General features: G+C 36.7%; 2 protein-coding genes across 3 annotated transcripts; one reads left to right on the top strand and one right to left on the bottom strand.

Annotated features, from left to right (window-relative positions):
- Positions 1–1,556: 1,556 nt before the first annotated feature.
- LOC139123233 (caspase-6-like) lies at positions 1,557–11,878 on the top strand. 2 transcript variants are annotated; one of them, XM_070689360.1, is made up of 6 exons: positions 1,557–1,732; positions 8,301–8,388; positions 9,607–9,845; positions 10,188–10,363; positions 10,806–10,959; positions 11,324–11,878. In XM_070689360.1, exons 1-6 carry the CDS (start codon positions 1,573–1,575, stop codon positions 11,557–11,559), a joined length of 1,053 nt encoding a protein of 350 aa, XP_070545461.1. In that variant the 5' UTR covers positions 1,557–1,572; the 3' UTR covers positions 11,560–11,878. The 2 variants fall into 2 exon arrangements, with proteins under 2 accessions (XP_070545461.1, XP_070545460.1); XM_070689359.1 differs by having other exon boundaries at positions 9,601–9,845; positions 11,324–11,698.
- Positions 11,879–13,170: 1,292 nt separating this feature from the next.
- Positions 13,171–17,851, bottom strand: LOC139123235 (caspase-6-like). Its single transcript, XM_070689361.1, has 4 exons — positions 17,615–17,851; positions 16,551–16,726; positions 16,169–16,301; positions 13,171–15,012 (listed from the first exon to the last, which is right to left on the bottom strand). The coding sequence occupies exons 1-4, from the start codon at positions 17,817–17,819 to the stop codon at positions 14,750–14,752; spliced, it is 777 nt and encodes a 258-aa protein (XP_070545462.1). The 5' UTR covers positions 17,820–17,851; the 3' UTR covers positions 13,171–14,749.
- Between the last annotated feature and the right edge of the window lie 4,539 nt (positions 17,852–22,390).

Below are 22,390 nucleotides of genomic sequence, written 5' to 3'. Positions count from 1 at the left end.
AAACCAAGTCACTTCATCGGAAATTAGTTGATAAGAAATGACATGCAGTCAAAGGTCAGATTGGTAGGTAGGTAAGCTTTATTCCAATATAAAACTGAGTGTTGCACTGTTTGTAGGAGACATTGAGTCAAAGTATCTTGTTTTGCGTCAATAATTTCCTCAAATAAATCGGTACCAAAAAGGTCGAAGGATGTCATAGTCAAAATCATTTTAATACAGTTAACTTGTAAGGTCAATGACCCCGAGTAACTCCATATCAATCAAAGTGAGGTGAGGATTTAGCTCCAGAAAATGCTGTCCCTCTCAGGACACAGCAGGAACACAGGACATTGATGGTTTACACTTACTGACGTTGGTGTACTCGAAGCCTCGACCCTCACTTCAGATTTTGACCGCTCAATGTCACATGCCCAGCATCACAAGGAATCATCTTGCTGTGCTGTACCGGAGGAAACTATAGAGATGCCCCGACTATGAGGATTAATCGAGTCATAGTGAACAACCAAGAGAACTTGCACGTCGTTCCCGCTTTAGTCTAACATCATTATTCCTTTTATAGAACGAATAAAAGTAGTTTACGACCTAAAGCTTCATTAGCGTCACTTTTGATATTTCCCCTTGCTTGCTTGTCAAATCCAGTTTTTAGTTCTGCGCCTCAGGTCATGACAAAATACCCTGCGCTCGACATTTCAACTCGGCCAGTACACGTGTACTGTCCATTATTACTGTTTCCATATGGATTTAGTCCGGACTAAAATTCAGTTATATGGATTTAGCTAGCTAAATATGTCGACGATATAAACATTCCAACATGACTCATTATTATTGTATGACTCTATATCACATAATGTCATGATTACAATTTTTTACTGGTCATAAACTACGCCCCTATATAGATATATATCACTTTATTTTCAATTGTTTGTTAAATTACATGAACAGATTTCTAGACCAGGAAAGTTTTGTTAAAATGGCAACTGCTTTCTACGTTCAATTACAGCAGGATTGCGAACTCAAAGATATGTATACAGAAACGGACTTTGAAAGTTGGGAAGTGCGTCGTCGTCTTTTCGCCAAATACAATGTGCAGTGTTGTGGGAACAATATCTGCAATATTGTCCCCGGTAAGTTATAAACTTAATTCCTCTTTTGGTATAGAATATGAAACAAGATTCTCTTGTTTTCACACCTTATTAGCCTTTGACGTGTAATTGCACACCGTTCCCCCACCACACAGGTATAATGATATAGGAACTGCGATTGTCATTTGACACGCGTCCGTATGGGTTTATCGGTGGTGAGTGGGTGTTGAACAAAGGGGTTTCGCTTTGCGTGCGTACAAGTCACACATGACCCCTAAATGCCATACCGAATATTAATCGTAAATAAAATACCGCCTGGTAAGGGAAAATAAAACCAAGGGCGATAGAACGAAAGAATTACATAATTATAGTTTCACTATGGTGAGATGTACAATAGGACTTTCCATAGCATGCCAACGGCCATGCAGTCCTTTCGTTTAAATATTATTAAAATTTTAACAGGTAAAGATTTCTAGACTTTGGTCAACTTATGACGTGTACGCTATATGTATATGATGTACAGTCAAACGCGGAAGTATACCAGAGGACAACAGCCCGAGTACCTGTAGTGGTCGCAGTCCCAGCCAAGGTGAACCTCTTTGGACTGAAAATGTCACACGTTGATTTGAAATCCGAAGAACGAAGTTTAGGTGAGTAATGGAACAGCCAGTTGCCGTGTTGTGATGTTGTATAGGCTGGATTTATTTGCCACGAAAAGCAACAACAATGTCATGTGGACATTGGGAACTCGAATGCCACCGACGGCATTAGTGCAGCCGCAGTTCCTACATTCTCGCGTTCCATCGTCGTCAAAGTCTAAATCAGTATATCCAACATACGTAAAAGGTGACAATCGCATTTATGTTTCACAAGTACACCATCGACAGCTATTAAAACGTATGACCTCGATCGGAAGGTAACTTGATTTGCAAGTGTCGACCTACACCTGTACCAGGTTATTTACTCCCGCTCAGAATCGTGTGAACTTTTACCTGCATTAGTAAACAATAATAAATAAACCGAGCGTATAGGTTTGCCTATGCACTCGGTACATATTGTACGGCCCATTTTCGAGGTGTTTACGAAAACTTATTACGTTGTTCCAGTATGTCGATTATGCTTCTGCGATAAGGCACTTGTAAAAATTTTTTATCGAATATATGGTCTGAAAAACCGTGAAAGATTGTTTAAAATTACTCGAAGCGTACAGCATTACAATTCTACCAAACTGAACACATCATAGACAGAATATATTTGTAATAATTTTGCATCTCAATCCAATGCATGATACTGAAAGAGTAAAAAAAAGGGAAACCCAAGGCCGGGTGACCTTTGCTTCATCCTTGACCCGTGATGCAGGTCAGACGGCCAGTCTCCGGAATTACCAACACAAACGCATAATAAAGGGAAGCAGTCGTTGGAACTGCGCCTGTTTCTTGTTTACAAACAATGTATTTCGTGCACGATATCTAGATGCACCTTATCATCATAGCTGCAACATTTGAATTATACGATGTAGATTATGACAGACATGTTTTAACTTTCATCAATCACTAGTTTACCTTGTATACAGTGTGTACATTGGTCGTATGGGTCCCATAGGACCTTTGAGCGCAGTTCCGACGACTGTATTCCTGCAAGAATGAAATCATTATGTCTCAACATGAGTCTAGACAGTTTTACACATCAAAGTGGACAAGTTCGTATGCTTTGATACAGAGATGGACATTACTTTTAGTGCAATTGGTGTTTCATTTTTCATACATGAAGAATCATTTAATACGTAGTGGAGGATATAAATGCTGTCAGCAATTTTAATGTCATCACTGAAAGGGCCTAGATGTTTACAATATGTCCTGTTTTCGAAAATATCTGGCTAAGTCCACTTCATATATATATATATATATATATATATATATATATATATATATATAATATATATATATATATATATATATATACACTACACTCTGTACACTCTGTGCCCAAGTTCAGAGGTTGCCATAAAGCCATTATGGTGATAACCGGGAGGGCACATTGTATACATTTTGTGTATATATATATATATATATATATATATATATATATATATATATATATATATATATATATATATATATATATATATATATATATATATATATATATATATATATATATAAGAAACTGTAGGAATTCAGGTGATCCCAGTGGAGCGTGGAATGGGGTGAAGATAGAAGAAACTTGGGTTGAAACACACTACCACACCTGGTTGTTAGGTTCCAAACGTATTTATTATACCTCAAACACAACGTTTCGCTCTAAATTTAGAGCTTCTTCAGGTGTTTTCTACAATAAAAAGTACGAACATGAAATTACAATGGTTGAATTGTGTAGGAAAACGAGCAATGTAGAGTTATAAGTCTGTGAAAATCTGGAAATGTACATGAATGACAGGAGAGACTAAAAAATTACAATGGTTGAATTGTATAGAAAAACGAGCAATGTGGAGTTACAAGTATCTGAAAATCTGTAAATGTACATAAATGAAAGGAGAGAGACTAACCTCGAGGTTGTGAGTACGGTCAAAACTGTCTGGACCTACGCCGAGAGCTGGAAATTGGCGCGCTGAAGTCCAGGGGGGGGGGGGGTACTTTAAATACTCCAAAGCTCGTATGTGGGGGGCGCTGTTAAATGCTATGTAAATTTTGGGCGAATGTTTAGGCCAGCTGGAGACAGTGTGTCAAGTTTTTTGATCCATTGTGATTCTAAATGTTTGCGTAGTTTGTCATCCTGTTTATTGACTTGGATGATGCCAATTATTGAAACATCACTGATACTGTGTTGATCAGAATTAAAATGTATGGCGACCGGGGTATCTTTTTTATGACGCACTGAGGAGAGGTGGTTATTGAAACGAAGTCTGAGAGATGTTTTAGTTTCCCCGACATATTGTTTATGGCAGCGTTGGCATGCTGATGGCATTTCTGATTGTGTAAAGTAAAGTAAAGTAAAGTAAGCCTTTATTGAAATCGTATCCCAGTTGGGATCTTGATCATAAAGTACAATAAAGGTTTTGCAAAAACAACAATGAAAGAGTATATATAATATATATATAAATATAAATATCTATACATGAGGTCAACATATTAAAGGTTCATAAATAGTTTACTTTGTCTTTTTCATTTTGTCTTGTCTGAGTTTAAAACATGTATGTATGTATTTTCCCAATTCACATAGTGATGCTTTATCTGTCCTTGAAAAGATGCTTACAAGGTCTTGTGTGCCTCTGAATGCGTTTTTACAAATGTTTAGTTTACTGAAAAAATCATGCCTAATGTTTGTGTATCCTTTGCAATGAAAAAGAAAATGTATCTCATCTTCTACTGTTTGTTTTGGCAAATTGGGCATGCTCTGTCTATGACATCAAGGTTTCTATATCTACCTGTTTCTATGTGTAGTATGTGTGCACTAATGCGTAACTTGCACAGGGCTGACCTGTGATCTGGGTTTTTATAATATGAAGGTAGCTTTCGAGAGAGAAATCTTTTTTCAACTCTCTGTATGTGCGAAGTTTATTTTTATGGTGCCCTTGTCTGGTATCATCATGAATCAATTCAAATGCACATTTTTCAAATAGCTGTTTAACTCTTACATTAAAATTAGTTTTAAACTGTTTGTCATTTTCTATCTTTACATTCATGGCATCTCCAATATTTACGAGCAGCAACGATTGTTTAATTCCTGACACCCAATTATCTGTATGTGCATTGTCCAGTTGACAACCCAGATCATAAGCCTCACGAGTCAGTGTTGTATCTGCTTTCTTACTTATTTTTAACCAATATTTGACCATTTGTGTTATGCTTGAAACAATTAGAGGATATCTACCCAGTTCCATTAAACATGCTATGTTGGATGCTTTGTTATTCACTTTAAGTATGTGCTTGCAAAATTTAATGTGCAACTTTTCAATTGTGTTTGTTAAGTTTGTGAGTATGGTTTTTTGCATTTGTGCATATGTCTGCAGTCCATACTTCTGTACAGTATAGCAGAATAGGTTTTATCATGGCATCAAACATTTGTAAATGGACCTTAATTGGAATATTTGACTCTGCAAAGAGTAACTGTCTCAATTTAAAACATGCCTTCATAGCTCTGTTTTTCAAATCAATTTGTGCTCTGTTTAGTTTTCCTGTAATATTTAACTTTATGCCAAGGTAAGTATATGTTGACACATTTTCCAACTCATTACCATGTATAGTAAATTTAAATTTGTTGAAAATTTTCCCCGATTTGTTGAAAACCATGATTTTTGATTTGAGAATGTTTAAGTCTAAATGCCAATTTTCACAATAATGCCTTAATGAATTTATAGCATTCTGTAGCCCCTTAGGTGTCTCAGATAGTAGAAGTAAGTCATCGGCATAAAGTAGACATGATAAAGTACTCCGTAATAAAGTTGGTGGGTCATTGCTGACACAATTAAGCGAATCTTTTATGTCATTAATGTATAGGTTAAAAAGCAGTGGGCTTAAGCCGTCACCTTGCCTTATTCCTCTCTCCATGGGAAACTGTTCAGTGAGTCCCTCTTTCACCCTAATGCAACCCTTCGAATTTAAATAAATTGACTTAATGATGTTATAAATTTCCCTGTGATACCATACTTTATTAATTTGTGTAGAAGCCCCACATGCCAAATTGAATCAAAGGCTTTCTGAAAGTCTATGAAACAGCCAAAAATATATTTCCCCTTACTCAGATACTTTGTAAGTAATTATTTTAAAACAAATATATGATCACATGTACTAAACTCTGGCATAAAGCCAATTTGTTCCCTAATTATAAGGTTTTCATTTTTAATATGAGTAATTAGTCTTTGTTTTAGAACTGAAGTAAAAAGTTTACTAATTGTACTTAGCAATGTTATCCCTCTGTAATTTCTCGGGTCATTTTTGTCTCCTTTTTATATATCGGTACAATAATGCCTGTGTTCCATGCATCAGGAAGTGACCGCTAGCTAATATTATGTTGAAAAGGGTTTTGATTTGTTTAATTAATACATGTCTACTTGCTTTTATCATTTCATTTGTTATTTTCCATACCTGGGGCTTTCCTGTTCTTTAAAGTACTGATGGCTTTTTGAATTTCTAATTCAGAAATGGGTTTGTCCAAAGCTGAGATCTGTGTTCCCAGCCTCTGTTGATCTATCATGACATTCTCATCTATTAATGGCAAATCTACCTTTGTATTAAGTGCCTTAAAATGACTGTACCACCTTTCTTTTTCAATTGGTGTGTGTTCACTGCTATTATTTTGTGAATCTGATTTCAACTCATTAATCAGCTCCCAGTACTTATTTGGGTTTGATTTCCCCAAGCTGTCTAATTTGTTTAAAATCTGACTTTTAAATTCTCTTCTCTTTGTTTTAACTAGACGTTTATATTGTTTCTTTAAATTGTAGCACGAGCTCCGTAATTCAGTATTATATGGGTCTCTGCTCAACTTAGTTGATAATTTGTAAACATCATTTTTTAAATTACCAAGATCATTGGTATACCACTTTGGTTTCCTAGAGGTGCTTAACTTCTTGCCCTTTTGTTCCTTTTTTTTCCTTATAATGCGTTTATGGAGACTAGCTCCTGCTGTTTGTAGGAATATGTTTGATAACATTGCACAAGCTGTATTAACTGACTGTATTGTGGCATCAAAATTTGTTTTGTTAAAATTATTAATGAGTGATGCAATGTGTGGATTATGTAATGCTTCATAAAAGTAATACCTAGAGTCGCTGTCCATACAAAAGTAAAATCATTGCTACGTCTATCTTGATTAATTTTTATATTAGTATGTACATTATTTAAGTAGGCGTTAGTTTGTAACTGAAATTCAGTTTGGCAATGATCTGATATAGAAATGTTAGTGGGTGAACCTTAAAAAATAGAATTTTGCTAAATAAGTTAGTACTGACGATACTATAGTCCACAGTACTGCTGCCATGCCTTTGGTGACAGGTGAATTTTCCAATACTGTCTCCAATACATCTCCCATTAAGAATTACCATATCGGTGGCCATGCACAGATCTAAAAGTTGGTCACCATAATAATTTTTCATTGAAATATCCTGTGAATTTCGTTTTTTGAATGCAATGTCTGCATTTGATAAATGATAGTCGTCTTGTTCATAAATTGCAACCTCCTGTATATTCTTAGTACGTGCATTGAAATCTCCAGTGAGAATAATTGGCCCCTTTTTTGAAAATTTGCAATATCTTTTTCCAACAGCTGAAACAGCTGTGTATGTTTTCTTGTTGACTGTGCTTTGGAACTGTGATGTATTAAGGGTATATTTGCAAATGTTGCAACCCCTCGTAGATTGACATTGTGTGAAACCGGGGCTGGATTCACCGGCGTTGTTAATATTCGAGCGGACAAGGAGGTCTTTGAGGTTAACATTGCGTCGGTATGATATATTGGCATGTTAGGGATGGTTCTTTACATCTTGATGACTTATGGAGTGTTGGGAGGTTCGAGGACATGATGAATTTCAAGTTAGGGTGACGGGATTATATGTCGAGACTAGTGGGATTCGACAGTCTCCCTGTTTGTTTTTGTACTGAAGGAGAGCCGGCCTAGGGATTGATTTCGCTCTATTTATTTGTTCTTTGACGAGGTTGAGAGGGTAATCCCGTTCAATCAGCGATTGTTGTAGAATGTTGAGGCGCGCATCACGCCATTCTGGCTCCGACATGTACATTTCCGGACATGTACATTTCCAGATTTTCACAGACTTATAACTCTACATTGCTCGTTTTCCTACACAATTCAACCATTGTAATTTTCATGTTCGTACTTTTTATTGTAGAAAACACCTGAAGAAGCTCTAAATTTAGAGCGAAACGTTGTGTTTGAGGTATAATAAATACGTTTGGAACCTAACAACCAGGTGTGGTAGTGTGTTTCAACCCAAGTTTCTTATATATATATATATATATATATATATATATATATATATATATATATATATATATATATATATATATATATATATATATATATATATATATATATATATAATACACACACACACACAGACACACTCACTGCGGGTTCCCGATATTTGAAAACTACAAACCATCTCTGTTAAAATGGGAGGTTGTAAATTTGTAAATCCAGGAACTAGCACAAAATCTAGGGTATCAAACATAATCACGAGATTCCCATGTCCACTGTTTGCAGCTATGGATACGAACGTTGGCGATCAAGGAGACGGTGATACTGAAGTTGACGCCTTTGGATTCTCAAGCCGCTGGTTTGGTTTTGTTGGGTAAGAAATTCTTACTTAGGATAAAGTCACGCTCTTGCAGCAGTTATTGCATCCTTTGTTTTGTGAAAGTTTACAAGTCCATAGTGGGTTTAAATTCGGTGACACAACTCAGTGTATGAGACGGATGTACAAAACAAACAATTAGCTTGTGTAGGTGCCAATTCGTGAGGAGTTATTTTGTGACGTTTCAAAGTTTACCGCGACAAAGTCGCCTTCATTGAAATTATGGCGAATTAACAAATTCACAAAACAAAAAGTTAATATATGTTTATAGTCAGGTTTGGTATATAGTAAGGTATGGTGCGATCGCAACAATATTAAACCACAGACCCCAGAGAAACTAGAGTTTAGGGTTAATTTGGGTTTGTATAATAAGATTCCTTTCCTTGTCAAAGACATCTGATAAATAGAGAGGGACTATAACAATTTTTGGGAACGGTAAAAAGTTTGAAAAATCGTTGAATGAAAATTAAAGACTTGCTGCTCGTGCATATATATATTTAGACAGTGAGTTGAAAATGAAACCTGGTGTAAAAAAATTTGAAAATCTGCATACATACTCCTCCTAACCCAATTGCAAATAAAAGTACTTAAAAAACTTAAAACGGCATCTTAGTCTGTAAGAAGTAGTTTAATTCTATCAAACTGACCAATATTTGCAAACAAGTATACTTGCATTTGATTCTTATTATCATCAACACACTTCCGTTATGGAACAAACCCTGACAGGCATCTAGCGAAGTTTGCGTTACCATGGTTACTGTTGCTTTTTAACTATTATACCGTAAACACATAGTCTTGTATTTGCTACGTACCATGTTCTGAACCTCTCTTGTAACAAAGTAACACAATGACTATATAAGTCGCTTGCAAGGTTCCCTTTTATCATACAAATCATTATACACGGTCTGCATATCGCCAGGACTATACGTACAAAGGTGTCTTTTCAAAAGTTGGTCAAGATATAGGTTTCACTTTCACATCTGAATTTCGGATGCAATGAACTAGTCTACATACCTTCAAATGCTACATCAAAGACTTTGTCGGAAGGAATATTCCCTGCAAATACTCTCCTCTTGAACATATTTTGTTATTTGTAGTTATTCACATTTTCTTCTATGTGAGACCCGATGGCAATTAGTGTTTATGACTCTACCACTCAATAAATAAGAATGTAAATAAAATAAATAAAACACATTGTATCTTTTATAGTAACAGTGGACGTACAAAACCTGAAGTTGATAAGATTGATGTGCGATACAGCATGAATCATGGGAAACGAGGCCGTGCAATCATTTTTAACCATGAAATTTTTCACAAGAATGTGAAAAAGAACAGACGTGTTGGAACCCAAATCGATGCACAAAAACTTTCGGAGAGATTCCAGGAACTGGGATTTGAAGTTCAGCTACATCAAGATTTAAAAGCAACCGAAATGAAAGAAGAGATTTTTGAAGGTAGTAAACAACGCAATCACTATTATAATGCTCTCAACAATATCAAAGAAAATGTTAGGTGAATTTCGATAGGCTATGGTCACAATCCCCGCTGCGCTGGTCAGGGGTTTTATCAATATCGTGTTCTAAATTTTGGTGTTTTCTGTAAGACTTTTAGATTCTCGTTTCACTTGTGTCACATGTCAAATACATGCATCTTCACTTATGAATGTAAATTGTCCTTACCGATATTAATTGTAAATGATGAATGCAAAACCGAAGAAAACGTAATACAGAACGTGTAATAAATGGTTGGTACAAGGAGCGTTTTTTATTGTTTCCTATTGTATTCCTTTTTTGTAGCTTCCGTGAGCGACCATTCTGATTGCGACGCCTTCGTCTGTGTGTTTCTGAGTCACGGCGATGAAGGGAAAGTTTATGCGCATGACCGCGTGGTCCATCTGCAGGAACTGATTGATCAATTCAGAGCTGACGTATGTAAAACTTTGGCGGGAAAGCCGAAGTTGTTTTTCATTGAGGTGAGCTGCTGTTGTCCGCATTCCAGCCTCGATCTGAAAACTCAAAAGTCGTTACACCACGGGGACTCTAGAGTAACCGTGTTCACATACATGCCATGTCAGCCATGTGCAGTTTTTTCCGCAGTAACTTGGATAATTTGTGAAGTCGCTGTGAAATGTAAATGTTCAGCCGTGCTTTACCCTTGCGACAACTAAAACATCTTTCGGTGTAAAATTGGGTCCGCCGTTTAAGCACTAAGCAAGTCTTTTTCAATCTCTCGTTCGTCCTGAAGTCCTGAAAGTTGTCTTGAGGTTTAATCATTTGAAGACCAATTTTCTCCTTCCTTACCACTACATAAGTTTACAAGTTCCGTAGAAAGGATATGTTGATATTTGTTTACATTCATACAGAAGCAGCTAGACTGATACTGAAGTTGTACCATTCTTATTTATTTCATTCAAGGCGTCTCGGGGAGATAGATACGAACGTGATGTAAGCGCTCCAGACGTCCCAGATACAGTAGATGGTTTTCAACCAATGACGGAAGTTGATTCCGATGCCCGAGCTACGATTCCAGCGGGGGCTGATTTCTTCATCGCCTACTCGGCCACAGAAGGTAAGAGTTGACTACCCTTTATGGAATGAATTTTCGAAAACTTGGGAAAATTGAAAGAATATTATCCCGAATTTATGTTTTTAACAATAATATGTTGTCACATCACATTGCGAGCGGGACGCAAAGTGACGATCACCAAAAGCGACATAAACTTGAACTTCAATTGTGATAAGTTTCGTCTCACCTAAAAGTAGTGTTATAAAGTAAGTTTTTAAGAAATTTGTAGATTCGTTGGATTTTTTGGGTTTTTTTTTATCTTGCTTAATTTTGATGTGAACGTGCTTATACAACCTAATATTGAAGATTACCCCACTACTTACTTTTCCTTTGACGATGATTTCAATGCCAGTATTTATTTTTTCAGATCACAATTCTTACCTGGACAAGGAGGAAGGTTCTTGGTTTGTCCAAGCTCTCTCACACGTCTTAGAAAAGTACGGCACTGAAATTGAAATCAATGAAATTATGGCAATTGTCAACAGGATGGTCTCCGAAAAGCAACTTGACGACGATATGACCCATGACCCGGAAATGGTTGACAAGAAACAAATGCCTTGCTACGTATCTATGCTGACTAAAAAGCTGTATTTTCCAAAATAGTATTAATTTTATGTTTTCCTGGTGATTTATGTTGATATCTCTTTAAAGAAAGCTCAGCAATCAAAATTTTGGCATTCTTATCCTGACTTCAAATACCATGGCCCCGTATTCAGGAACAACGACGTTCTGACGTTTAATTAGATTAATTTGAACTTTGACCTTGATACTGGGAAGAAAAGTGTTCTTGCAAGAGCCATATCTGCTGTACGCATCGCAAACAAACTCTTTAGTTAATCAATAATGCAACAGACGACAGGGTCGAACAGTTTGGTTTGTACGGTCTGCTGGAGGATGTTTGAAAATTCGTCGGTTACTCAAAGCACAGAGTAACATAGACAGTCTATGTTTCTCTATGCTCAAAGAGAGAAAAAGATCCATTATAAAACATTATGCAGTGGAAGAATATGTTAAACTACGACGTGCAATTAGGGTCATACAACGAGCATGATGGTAAAACAAGATGGCGTCATAAATTTTCAAGAAAGAGGCTGTTGAATCGATACTTAAATCTTCATAGATATTTATCACACAAGCGTCAACCACACCTGGTTTGCCTCAATTAAATTCGTCCCATCTGCGAACAACGGTGCGACTCGAAAAGATAACAATAAAAAATCAGACGTTTCATCTGCCGCAAAGATAAAGGTTGTTGCCTATAATGCGAGTATGTGGAGGCACAAATAATATTCAGCATTTTTTGCACACGTATTCAGAGTAAATTATGGTTTAGACGGCTAGGATAAGAGAAAACAAATTATCAGATGCCTTGAAAATTTGCCTCACATAAACATGAGCATAGTGTTTCAGCTTTGTATTCCGTGTACATCTCATTTGCCCTTTTGTGTAAATAAAAAGAAAATAAACATAAAACTTATGAAAATACCAAATCACTAGAGCGTTGTTTACATGCAAAGCATGAACAGGATACCCTGTATGTATGAATTTTAGTTCTGGAAGTTCTTACCCCCAACCCTTGTCATTGACGTAAGGTCGTTCGCGCCTCCAAATTGAAAGACTTAAACTTCTGCGCAAACTCTCTCTAAGGAAACTGAAACCATTCTCTTCCGAAAGAAAAAATAATATAGTATGAGGAGTAATCGTGCAAAATTTGGTACCAGAAAAATAAATTAGCCATTATTTACCGACACTTGAAATTCAAAATGGCCGCCATCCCCATGTTAACTCTAGGGGGCAATTAAATTTTCGATTTTCATAAAAATAAGTCAATAGAAATTATACTTTGCTTACTTTATAAGCTTTAAAATGAGTGGCAGACCAAAAAGGTATTGTAAAAGTTTTAAAGTCCGGATATCTGTCCCCGATGCGTATTCTACCACTACAATGACTTTGAGGGTAAGGTATTCAAGTTACAGTGAAAGAGTACTCCAAGTAATGCGGCATATTGTAAGGGTTTCGGACACCCAGTCAAGGCAGATAAACGTGCTGTTTGCATACACGTGGAGAAGTTGTGTATGGTCAGTAACTGAAACATACGTTAGTAATATATCATTGAAGTCAAATGAAGTAAAATACAGTGAAGAACGAAAACGTGTATGGGAAAAGCTGCTAAAAATGATCTAAGTTGAGTCTAGAATCGATATCATACCAGGCTGTTTGAAATCGTGTTTTATTGATATTGTACACATCGATGAGATTGTTTCATTTGAAATGAACTTGTCATTGAAGTAAAAAAGAGCTTTTGGCGATGAAGACTGCGAAGAGAATCTCTGAATCGATTGTGATGAGTTCTGGACTTGGAATTACTGTGGACTATTCTGTATACATGATGCAGTGTCCTGGAACATGAAAAGGGTTGTCTCATTGTGGTAGATTGTTGATATCATATGATCGATGATGGTGGTGACAGGCACCACCAGAACCCATTCAAAGACATAAATAATTCTAAAATAAATATTACAAATCAATGCAATACATAATAATCAATAAATAATTTAGGCTGGATTATTTTCTTGGCTTGAAATATTGTAAAAGTTAAAACCATGCCATAAATCATAAATAGTTATTATACACAAATAAATTTTAACGAGCAGTATGTACAAATAACTGATGTCATCAAATATTTCTGTAACCAGTCTTTAACACAGCGACATTTTCAGACTTGCAAAAATGTTTGAAACTCTATCGAGTCAGTACATTCAATGATAGATAGATACATTCAATGCAGTAAATTTATTGCTCCCTATTATTATAATCCACCGCTTTTATACAAATTTAAGATACTTCTGTCTTCCATAAATACCACAACTTTAAGAAAACTAGGAAACTACAGTTTTTCTGCCACTCAGCTTCGTGATGATGTTTTAAATAACCAAAGATTCAACTTGTAAACCTTGTTTGCTTATCATATGGACTGTAAAACTACTTTGTCAATTGCTAGCGATCCGTATCTTATGTACTGCTCTTGTTTTTGTACTTTTTGGCCGGAGGCCAGCAGTACTGAAGTAAATATATCTATCTATCTATCAGTACATTCAATGAAGACGAAGATATCTGAAAATCGTATTTTGTCAATACTTGAACGAAGGCATAGGCCTATACATTTTTACAATTTTTTAAACGGAAAGTTTGATTTAACGTAATCATTTTTCCTTCATTAAGCTAATGTAAATTGCAGTTTTGCTTCAACTTTAACTTTTGCTCAAACTTCGCCTAAGGAAAATCTATATTATTCCCTTTCGAAATCAAGAATAAAAACCAGGAGTCACCATACAAAATTCGGTACTACAGAAATAAATTACCCACCCTTTATGGGCATTTGAAATTCAAAATGGCCGCCATCCTGGTATCAACTGTGTGGGGAAAAACTTAATCCCAGTTTCCACAAAGCTAAGCTGGTGAAATTAAACTTGATTTAGTCCATAAACATAAAATTAGTCCATTGCAAACAAGAAGTAGACCAAAGCAGTATGGTAAACGTTTGAGATATCGAACATATGTCCTTAAGGCGCATTGTGAGCAGTTTAGTAAAATCTATAACATGTCTCCAAAGCCGTGCAAAGGACGGAAAGGTTTAAAGAGAGAATAAAAATGAAGTCTACAGTGAAATATTGGTCAATTTAAAATTATTTTTAGCATATACCTTATCAGATACTTTAAGTGTCTCCACACATATTACTTTGTTTAATAGAATTCCTTGTATTTCAAACTGTGTTCATTATAGCCGGGAACTTCAACTGCTTTCTGATGGATGCTGATGAAGAGGCTTCCGCGGAAAGTACAACTTTTTCGTCAGCATCGACACGAAACACGGAAGTTGTTTATTTCCAACCATTTCTGGTCTGTTAGATCCTTCAACTTGGCGATGAGAAACCATTCTGCTCACTAGTGTCATCAATTCACAAAGCTCCAACTCGCCTCCGTACATTTTCAAGATGTGACACAAAGCTTGCACAAACCAGGAGCCATGGTTGATGTCTCGATGAGAAAAATAACCTGTTATAGAAAGCTCAAGTAAGTTAATGCATGGGTGTTTGTACCCATCAAGCCCAAAAGTAAGAAAATGATCAATTATCTTTAAAAACCACCAGATTTGATTGATATTTTGCCTTATTATTGGCATTATTAAATTCTTTAAAAAAATGTCTGCCTAAATCTTGACGAGTTGAGTCACGTGACCAAATCTGATATTTTCCCGCCAAAATTTACGTCTTTATTAATTTTAATATTCCAACCGTAAACCGTTAAATTTTCTTGATTTTCTTTGCACTTTTGGAAACAACATCTATCATATTCTTTCAAAAATACATGGCACTCATGAAACTCTATCTATACTTCTTTCTGATATTCAAATATTCATGTAAAACGTCAAAAATATTATATTTGTTGTTTTTTGTGAAGAAATAATATTCAAAATTCAATAATTTTGCATCTGCCACTAGTTCTAACACAAGTTCCCATCCCATTTTACATTAATTGGTCACAATATTTTAAATATTTTGATGTTTAGCGGTTGGAATATTCAGTTATTTGCAATATACAATTTTGGCGGGAAAATAACAGATTATGGTCACGTGACCTGACTTAGGTAATATATTATGATAAATTTCAACTTAATCAAATGCGAAACATATTTTTGGCAATTTTCACAATTTTCTGACCAGGTCTGATTAAAAAGTATGTTAAAACTGATTTTACATGTATGTAAGCCTATGCCCATGCATTAACATACCTGAGAAAGGTCATACGGAAAGTGGATGGTCATACACATATTATGTCTGGTTGGAACAATAATAATATGTCAATGAATTTCAATAGAAACATCCCTGCACGGAAGTCAACGGATATTACATTGCAAACTATGTCTTCTACTAAACTGACCATACACTCAAAGGGATATATAGAACATACGCTACATCCTTACGCACATGTTTGACACACTGACCTGTATATTACAATATGATGAGGAGGTTAGTACCAAATTGAGCAATAATGTTTCTTCAGCAAATCCTCTCTCTCTCTCTCTCTCTCTCTCTCTCTCTCTCTCTCTCTCTCTCTCTCTCTCTCTCTCTCTCTCTCGCTCTCTCTCATACCATTTTCTGACGTCCCTTGTGACTGCAATATATTTCCTATGCTGAATAAGTTATCTTACCTTTCGTGACGGAATAGGCTACAAAGAAATCGGCCCCTGCCGGAAAGGTTGGTCGTATAGGCGGTTCGTCGGGAAGAATCTCAGGTCCGTCAGGAACATCCACGCCAATTTCATGCCGATTTCCTCGGCAAGCCTAAAATAGTGAAATAATCAGTTTAACAAACTAAATCATCGTTCTAATACTAATATGTTACTGTTTCTTCGACATCGTTTATGAATCGGTTCAAATGGTCTAAAGATACCGTTTTATAGACCAGAAATCCTGAATCTTGAATCTTGTCCTGAATCTTGTCTTGACGTACTAGTAGACCCCTGGACTGCGTTACAAAATTTACGATTCACTTCGACTTCTTAGAATATACAAAAACTTAATAATATTCACCTGGATGAAGAAAAGTTTGGGTTTTCCCACCAATGTCGGACAGCGGTCACCTTTGAAGTGATCAATCAAAAATCGCACGTTATTGACGCCATCATAGGCGTAGATTTTGCCGTCATCGCCATGACTCAGAAAGACACAGACAAAGGCATCACAGTCCGAGTGATCTGCTCGTGAAGCTGAAAACAAAACATCAAAAGAGTCAAGATGGAGAAAAAAAGACTGGTGGGTGGATTGATAGATGTATGGATGGATGGGTGGGTGGGTGGGTAGGTGGATGGAGGGGTAAATGGGTGGATGGATGGGTGGGAGGGTGGGTGGATAGATGGATGGATGAATGAATGGATTGATGGATGGATGGATGGAAAGGCACATGGATTGTACAGTGGGTAGATAGATAGCTATAATAGGCGGATACAACAGAAGTTAATGGCAGCTCACTGTTTAGACGACTGTGAAGTTTAAACTTTACTTGACTTTGCGGAACGTTTATACGAAATTGCAACAATTGTAAATGACTTCAAGATTGTTGGATACTGGCAAGTGTCAAATCTTCTAAGCAAGGTTGTCATATGCTGTATATCAATCGTGCAACCAAACTCACACATCAGAATAAAGGCTTCAGATCGAGTGCACATTCATCGCAAAAAGGTTCCCCAAATATCGACCGCAATTGATATACATAGTGTGTGAGCCCTGTTGTGACGGATGTGTATATGTTTCCATGGCGGCTGCCAGCCTCCGACTGGAAATCCCCGATAATTGTTACAAGTTCGAGAAAACTTTCAACATTTCCAAGTAAATTCTAAAACGTCCATTCTAAGCCTACCTTCTTACCGACAAACTGCGATAGGTAAAGGAATGAAAGGCAGACAGAGACAATCACTTCATTAAACTTTACCGAGTATTGCAGTACACTCAAATAAATTGATGAACTTTGCATGAAATGGTTACGCTAGGCAAAATCAGGAATGACTGTTTGATGATTACTTGATTAAAGTTTACCGCCAAGATAGGTGAGTGAAGACTATCGAAACTAAATTCATGGAAGCCATGGAATGTTTTACCTCTTTTGATGACCTCTCTGACACCAACCACGGTGAGGTCATCATGTAGGTTGACCTCGAATCCTAACTCTTTTAATCTTTCCGATAGCTTATCTGCATCAACCTTAGTTCCAACTCGTCTTTTCTGTCCGAAACACCAGTCGAATTTTTCATGGTTGAAAATGAGGGCGAGTCCCCTCCTTGTGTGGTTCATGTTGTAGCGCATGCTCACTTCGTCACAGACCAAAAGATTCCTGGTTACTGTTGTGAGAAAGACATAAAAATTGTGTCGGGAAACAACTGGTTCAATTTCGCGTTACTCTGGAAATAGTGAGATTGCATCCGACAACTGACATAACTTAATTTGCCTGTTGCGCGTTTACTTGGTGCAAAAATTTGAGTCTATTTTTTGAATTGCTATGAAAGCGTTGCGTGACAGTATCATGAGAAACACTGCCGAATATTGTCAGGTCTATGCTGCAGGTAAAAAAATACCCTTATGGTGCCATGAATTAGTTGTGTAAGAATGATATCAAGGGACAAGATATAGCTGGTTGGAGAAGATAAGCAAGGTTTTAATAAGTTTGAAATATTTGCATAATTGAACACCAATTATCGTTCCACTACAAAGTGTTTTGTATCAGGCGAGAAAAAATCTACCGGCCACGATTGTATGATAGTATAACTACTTGTTGTCGTCATGGCAACTTAAGTTATTGACTGTAAAAATTATGTCAAAACTTCGACAAGCCACATCGTATTTGTTGAATCTTTCATACATTTATTTTCTACGAGGCCGGATAATTCAAAAATCGAGTGCTCTCGAAAACTTTCAGTCTGCAACGATTTGCTGGTCTACGTTTTCTAAATTGCATTCCACATTTGTATATACTACTGACGTAAAGGCGGCCCATGTATGTCAAATGTAACAGGGCGCCTAGACATTATTTTAATTACTCTGTTTTTATTGCTTTTACGCAATAGTTTCTGATAGATAATTTTCTTCAAATTATAAAGAAGTTACATGTCGGTATCTCTAAAGACACAAATTTCTCAAATGTTCGCGTAAAAATCTATTCTAGGTGACAACTGCATTTTGCAACCAGCGATTTCACTATTGAAGTGTTGGTTTTGCTGTTGATTTTGTCTCCCTATAGGAGTTGAACAAAATGTTTGATCTGCCATTCTCTGTGGAACATGTCAGAATGTCATTCTGATATTGTTAATGGTTAATGGTTCGGTAAGTGCATGTCGCACCGAGCAAACAGTACGTGGACTAGTAGTATGGGGTGGAGACCATTTCGATTGTTCAACGTTTGTTTGTTTGTTTGCTTTTTACACCACCAATGATAAAATAATCTTTGGTCGTGCAATTGACGTTTCAAAGACAGTTTGTTTTCGAATATGTGTGTAAAATCATATCTAAATAGAGAAATTTCGTTTGTCAAACTTGCATGATTAATTGTTTCTTGCCATATCAATTTTACTGTTAGTTTTGTCTCCAATTGACTTTAAAATGTTTGTTTTGTCGTTGTCTATAACATAATGTTGAAATGACATCGTCTTACTTTGTTAATATGTAATGGTTCGATATTCGCTTGTCACAATAGGCAGTGGGGTAGGCAAACACGATAAATTTAATTCAACTGACAGTCAACAAGATAAAGGTGACATTTTAAAAAATGTCCACGACTTCGTCAATTTTCCAAAGATAGCGCATTTGGTAGGGCGGGTGAGTAAAGCAGAGAAGAGATTATGACCTTGAACAACCCTCTTGTTATTCAAAGTTTGATCATATTTATTGAGAACATATAAAAAGAGATACAGTGTACGATGCCAAAATCTTAAAGTTTTTTGTAGACGCTTCACGATCTGGTCCCTATGATGTCACAGCCACAGCACCGTGCCTGTCACATGACGTCGACGCCATATTGAATTAATCAGACGCACAATATATATTGTCGCTTCGCAACAAAAACAAGGTCGAACTTTGAAGAAAAATGATAAATCGACCTGGAAATAATTTAACAACGCCAAGGTACCTTAAATGTCTTTATCGTTTACAGCGTTTTATTATTTGTGTTGTTTTCCTTTGTTTTGTTTTTATTTTATTGCTTTTCAATAACGCACAATATTAGTATTAAATTGACGTTTGCAGTCGAGTATTCAGTGAGATATGATATGATAGCAATTGTCTCGTTCAGTTCTCGGAAAGTTTTTAATGATTGGTATTCTACTTGTCGTAATTATCGAAGCGAAACTGTTAAGAGGGTAGAGAAATTGGAAACACATAGTATCAAAACGGTGTACTCGGAGTATAATAAAAATATTGTCAACAATTAATTCTTACCTGACAGCTCCTGTTAAAATCTGACAGTCGAGTGTTCTTCGCCCATCAACGGATTCCGTATCCTTATCACTCCCCGCACATGAGCGTTCATCATGAATATCCATGACTATACGAAATCGCTGAGAAACACAAACTCGTTCGGCTTGAGCTTTCGATGTTTTTTACGACATGAGACTACCATTGCGCCATGATTTACAGAGAGGGCGGTATAACTTCAATACAATGTCCATGAAGGAATCAATAATGTTTAGAGGAAATAATTCATTTAATAATATATACCTGTTGATTATCTTATCTCTTCAAAGTGACGTGACTGGCCGAATGGGTCGCACAACAGTTGCAGGTAATCTGTAGTGAATCACGTCGTTTCAGATATTCAGGTAAGGGGCATCGCAAGTGACACGCATTGAACTTTGAGTTCAAAGTCATCGAAAGAGCCAAGATCATTTATCTCAGTCACTGAGATGTTCGAGATCAGCCCGCAACTGGTCGTAGCGACTCCGGAGAAATGCCTCACCAGGAAAGGCCAAGCAGTGTCAACTACACTGCAGACTTATCCTACATGCACGAACACAACAGACACACAGCTGCAGCAACCACTAGACCGAGCCCCGAAGACTTACCAACGCAGATATTTTAAAGTTTACAGTAAATAAAGTGTAAATGTACATTTTGAATTTTAATACTGCTTGAATTAGGGTCAACTTCTCAACTTATTGGGTTACAGAGTATGGATTTCCTGTGTATTGCACTTTTTTCTTGAATTATTTTTTTCCTGTTCTATAAGGCTAAATATCATACTTTTCAAAAATAGGGTATGTATGTTGGGATTTATTTTGCCAAGGGACCATGGAACAATGAATACTTCCTTGAGTTCATAGCCAATTTTCATATGGGACAGTTTTGTTACTTAACAACAAAGGCCAGTGCATGTGTTTGAATACCATCAGAACTTACCGACTCACCATAATTCTTCAAATGGAGAGGCGAATGCACGGTGACCTTAAAACACTACACTGTATGCATGGTATAGCACCATAGAGGGACCCTGGTTACTGTCTTAGCTTCATTTATTGCCATTACGCAGATGAATGCTGAGGTTCGACGTTGATGTTGAACGCTGTAGAAGAAAGTTACACCGGAATGTCTTATTCATAAACTTTAATTTTCTGTGCGTATCAATTAATCTCTTCTATTTTCCATACGTAGACGGAAGTAACATCGCGAGTTAGAGTTTCTTTCGAGGTGTTATCATTGTCGGTTTAATTAATGAAGCAAATTCCACATAGAGTTTAGCCGTTAAAGCCTAAATAGCTGTGAATGTGTAATAAACCGAAATATCCTTAGTTTTCAAAGAGTTTTCTTTGAATATATGAGACCCTTAAGACTGAAAAGTGTATAACACTATCATAAGTGTCGAAAGTAGCATGTAAATTCAAACGTTTTAAGATTTCCTTTTTAGATTTCCTTTTTGCCCTATGAACTGCTAACAAGTTATTTGGTCAGGGCGATAAGTCCCTGCGCTACTGGGATAAAATAATGCTCACACACGCGACACAAGTAAGGTTTGTATAATGAAAAAAAGTTTAATACATGACATTTATTGATCATATTCATAACTTCTAGACGGATAATGCCAGCAGTACCCTGTGCTCAGACATGGATAGAGGGACTGCCTGGACACAGTCCTCCACCACGAGTAAAACGCCCTTTGTTTACCATGTTAATTACCGTTATCGCAAAGACAATGCTTGATATGGATTGGTATCGGAATTTGTCATCCCTTTTTCTCATCTTTAAAGGCGGAGCCTCCCTTTAAAAGGACACCAAGTTATGGCAGCGTTCGTTGTGTAAGTGGACACCAAACAGGCAACACGCAGGCACACGCTCCAGAAAATGCAACATTTTAGTTTTCCCCGGCCGCAACGACACAGACAGACTGCCAAGCGGTCAGCGCGAAGTTGTTGCCGACCGAACTCTGTGGTTATATTCAAAGTCTAACGCGACTGGAAGACAATTTTTTAGGAAATTCAAGCGTTTGTGGTGGGGAATCAATGACCGTTGGCGATTTGAACCGACCGTCAATCAAAATCTTGCATAAACTCTGTTTGCGGGATTAGCAAATTGTGACAAAAGGTTGAGATCAGTTTGTGTAATTAATGTTATAGAAATCAAACATCGTACTGGCCAAGTGTTTGACTGGGAGGAGAACCCCACTAATGCGAGAACCTGGGATTGAAAAGTGCGGCTTTAAGTGAACAACTCGCTAAACTTGACAATTCGACGATTTACAGTTTTAAATCTGCAAAATAGAATTATTCGATGAGCCAAGTAAAAAAAAAAGTAAACTTTAATAACCTTTGAACATTCTTGTTTCCCTTTTGATTCACATCCTTTGTAGCGTGATTGTAGATTGGCTCATTAGTCGCTTGGATTTTCTTGGGCAT

This window comes from Ptychodera flava, chromosome 22, assembly GCF_041260155.1.
Source record: "Ptychodera flava strain L36383 chromosome 22, AS_Pfla_20210202, whole genome shotgun sequence".
NCBI lineage: Eukaryota > Metazoa > Hemichordata > Enteropneusta > Ptychoderidae > Ptychodera > Ptychodera flava.
The sequence above is the reverse complement of the archived record's forward strand: the minus strand, read 5'-3'. Positions and strand labels throughout refer to the sequence as shown.